General features: G+C 39.0%; 1 protein-coding gene across 1 annotated transcript; it reads right to left on the bottom strand.

Moving 5' to 3' along the window:
• Positions 1 to 1,513: 1,513 nt before the first annotated feature.
• Positions 1,514 to 2,425, bottom strand: LOC126191084 (uncharacterized). The gene has a single exon (XM_049931804.1). It carries the CDS (start codon positions 2,269 to 2,271, stop codon positions 1,621 to 1,623), a length of 651 nt encoding a protein of 216 aa, XP_049787761.1. The 5' UTR covers positions 2,272 to 2,425; the 3' UTR covers positions 1,514 to 1,620.
• Positions 2,426 to 3,657: the final 1,232 nt, after the last annotated feature.

Below are 3,657 nucleotides of genomic sequence, written 5' to 3'. Positions count from 1 at the left end.
CGAGTTTAATCCACCGAAAAATAAGTCATTTGAGCTCTGAATTTCAAAGAAAAATCTTAATTTAACCCTGCAAAAGGGAACTCTAACTCGCTACAGCCTTAAAGAGGCGACTACTAGGCCTTTACATGTAACTGGTATCTTTCTGATTTGTACTACCGATACAGCTACGTGGGACGGGGAATTTTGTAATTTAAAAGAAGCATAGCGCAAAGCAACATTTATTGACACTTTCTTCACCAATGCACATGGAATTTGACAGTAAAATAATGGAAAATTATTTCACCTAATTCTTCCATATCAATTCGCAACAGAGTGAAAACTAAGAGGAAAAGGTTAGCGTGGGGCACACTCTGTAGAATGAGTAAGTGGCTACCAAACTGGAGCGGTTGTTGATCATGCAAGCAAGTTACAGCTCACCTAAATCTTCGGTGGTTAATAACATGATGGTCCTATTGGAACAAATTCCATTTGAAATGAGAAACCGCAAACTCACGCAAAACGAAATAATGATTCTAAATAATCACATTATTTAACTGTTCTGCAAAAGAAGAAAGATCTAACAGAAAAAAGGTATCAATTTCTCTTACGTCGATAATTCATCGCTAACCCCGTTTAAAACTACACGTTTCTCGGTTTGCAGGCTGGAGCACATGGTACGGCAGCAACCACTGCGGTCTTCCATCATTCATATCTTGAATCCGATGAGGATCTGATCTCCGGAGCATCCAAAGCTTATTTAATAACTTCAGCACTGAAATTACTCTCAGGTACTGTCAGCTTTTATCTGATCCTGGCCAGAAATGGAGTTATTGTTCGTGATCTCTGTAACTTCTAGTATAAATCGCACAAAAAAGAAAAAGGTCAAATAGCAATAATGTGATATATTGTGTAAGTAGGCTGTTTATGTTTTCTTTATGTAAGTAGGCTGTTTAGATTTTTATATTGGTAACGCCGCCGCCACGTAGCGGTCTCTGTATGAAAATGAAATCACTGGCTGTGCTGTGTGCAGTCTGTGGCTAGTTTGCATTGTTGTCTGCCATTGTAGAGGGGCAGCTGGATGTTAACAGCGCGTAGCGTTGCGCAGTTGGAGGTGAGATGCCAGCAGTGGTGGATGTGGGGAGAGAGATGGCGGAGTTTTGTTAATTTGTAATACTGGATGTCAATTATGAATATTAAGGTAAATACATTGTTTGTTCTCTATTAAAATCTTTCATTTGCTAACTATCCCTATCAGTAGTTAGTGCCTTCAGTAGTGTGAATCTTTTATTTAGCTGGCAGTAGTGGCGCTCGCCGTATTGCAGTAGTTCGAGTAACGGAGATTTTTGTGAGGTAAGTGATTTGTGAAAGGTATAGTTTAATGTTAGTCAGGGCCATTCTTTTGTAGGGATTTTTGATTGTCAGATTGCGTTGCGCTAAAAATATTGTGTGTCAGTTTAAACACAGTCTTGTATAAATTGTTCTAAGGGGACGTTTCATATTGACTATATCCATGTCACACACACACACACACACACACACACACACACACACAATCTGAATGCGTAATTCATGCACAAGGAATTACACGTTATGTTCTGTTCATTCATCTTCATTTTCATACAAGTGATTAAGTGACACTTTTCATAGAGTCGATTGAGAACTGTCTTTTTTGATCTTTTTTGGCCTAGTTTTCTTTTCCATCCCAACAACGTATTCTGGCATCACGAGTTTGGAGCTCCTGAAAACTGAAGTCTTTAAACTCTCCGTTCTACTTGCATTCGAAGTTTCTTCAACCAGTTGTTCACTTGCTTTCTTTGCGACCTGATGTGAAGGTTTGAAAATGATTCGTCTGACTTCCTCCTTGTTACCTTCTGGAGTTTGTTTCTGTTTCCTTTCTTCCAACTCTCGAAGAAATGACAGAGCAGCAGCTGTATTAGACTGATTTGTCATATCGTCTGGCGACACATCCCCGAGAGTATACTTCACCCATTTGTGCGGATTTCTCTGATGATCTGGTATATCTCTAACACGAAAACGAGGAGGGAAGTCGATTGGCTTCTTAAAAATACTCTCTTTACCTCTGAAATGTTTCGTTTCTGATCTTTTCCTCTTTAGTGACACTCTTTCACATGTGCTGTCGACTTCCATAGACTCCGCACAACTCCTGTCAGGATCTTCCTTTTCCTTTTCATGTTTCTCCTTATCAAATACGTTTATTAAGTTTAATATGTTTCGCTGCTTTTCTACAAAGTCAGTATTTGTGCTTCTTATATAGAACTTACAATCCTGCATCTTACGAACTTAAGTAGTAATTAGGTGTGAGTAAATACTACTATTCGCTCCATCCACTATACATAATTTTTATTATGTTGTAAATAATGTAACACGCATTAATAGTATTCACCATTTTCGTTCCACTTTTCTCCTAATCCTAAACATACACTGTCTTCCTTGATAATAATTATTTTGGTTCCCATATTGTCTGTTTCTCTGATTGTCTCTGTGATAGTCATTACTGCGGAGAGGTGATCTTTCCCTGTAATTATTACTACTCTGCCAACGGTTGTCATACGGGTGGTGTCTATTTTGGTCACGATTTGTGTGGTGAAAATAGCCTTGTCACGTCCAGTTATCGTTTCTGTCGTCACGGAATTGTGACGGATGTGACCTGTAGTGATTGTTCTCCCGTTTTCGCATCCCGCGACTGTCTGTGTCAATTTCTAATTCTTGTAAGAGTCCCTGAAATGCTTCAATGTCGTCTTTGCAACGTCCTGCTAAAATAATATGTCGTAAATGTTCAGGCAGTTTGATTAAGCAAATGCGGATGAGTTCTGAGGGGCTGTATGGGTTTGAAAGATACTGATTCTTATGCAACATATCTTCAAAATATTTCACAAGACTGGAAAATTCAGATTGTTCGAAATGTTTCATCATTATGATGCCATGTTTTACTCGGTCTTGTGTGGCTTGAGACCAATATGCTGAGAGGAAGGCATGATAAAATTCTCCTTCACTGTGACAATCGTGAATGACCGATCGCATTCTTACAGCTGGTTCATTCTCCAAGTAGCCACACATAAATTCTAATCTGTGCTCCAATGACCAGTTGGGAGGAAAACAATGAGAGAATTGATGGAGCCATGCTTGTGGATGAATGTCGTTGCCAGAATTCTTAAATGTTTTGAATTTACGTGTAGTAATGAACAGCTTATAGTCAAATTCATCATGTCGGCGAGTCACATATCGGTCATTGTTACGTCGTGTCGGCGGTTCCATCTCAAAATTCGGTGCACCTTGCAAATTCCTTTCATAATTACCGAAATGCCCTGTGTTATTATATTGGGGCGCGAGTGTCCTCTGAAATACGTAATTCTTGTATTACCTGTGTCAACTGATCTTGTACTCCCCGGATTTCTCTTTTGTACTGTGTATTGATTTGATTTTGATGTTGTTTGAATTTTCTTATTTGTTCATACTCTTCCGTATCAGTGAAGGCTACGGGTCTTGTGTCATTCAGATCATCATCTACCTTTGTAGATAAGTTAGTTACCTGATCCGAAAGTTCAGCTACTTTCTCCGATAGTGAACACATTTCCTCAGTGTGTTTTTCTGAACCAAGTTTCAGAGTGTCCATTTGTGTTGAAATCGAATCTACTGTGTTCTTTAAGTTTTCCTGAG

The sequence above is a fragment of the Schistocerca cancellata genome, chromosome 6 (assembly GCF_023864275.1).
Source record: "Schistocerca cancellata isolate TAMUIC-IGC-003103 chromosome 6, iqSchCanc2.1, whole genome shotgun sequence".
Taxonomy (NCBI): domain Eukaryota; kingdom Metazoa; phylum Arthropoda; class Insecta; order Orthoptera; family Acrididae; genus Schistocerca; species Schistocerca cancellata.
Note: the sequence above shows the minus strand (reverse complement) of the source record. Positions and strands in the feature narration are given on the sequence as shown.

Coding starts and splice junctions, on each gene's coding strand:
- LOC126191084 (XM_049931804.1), bottom strand. CDS start 2,271: ATGCAGGATTGTAAGTTCTATATAAGAAGCACAAATACTGACTTTGTA.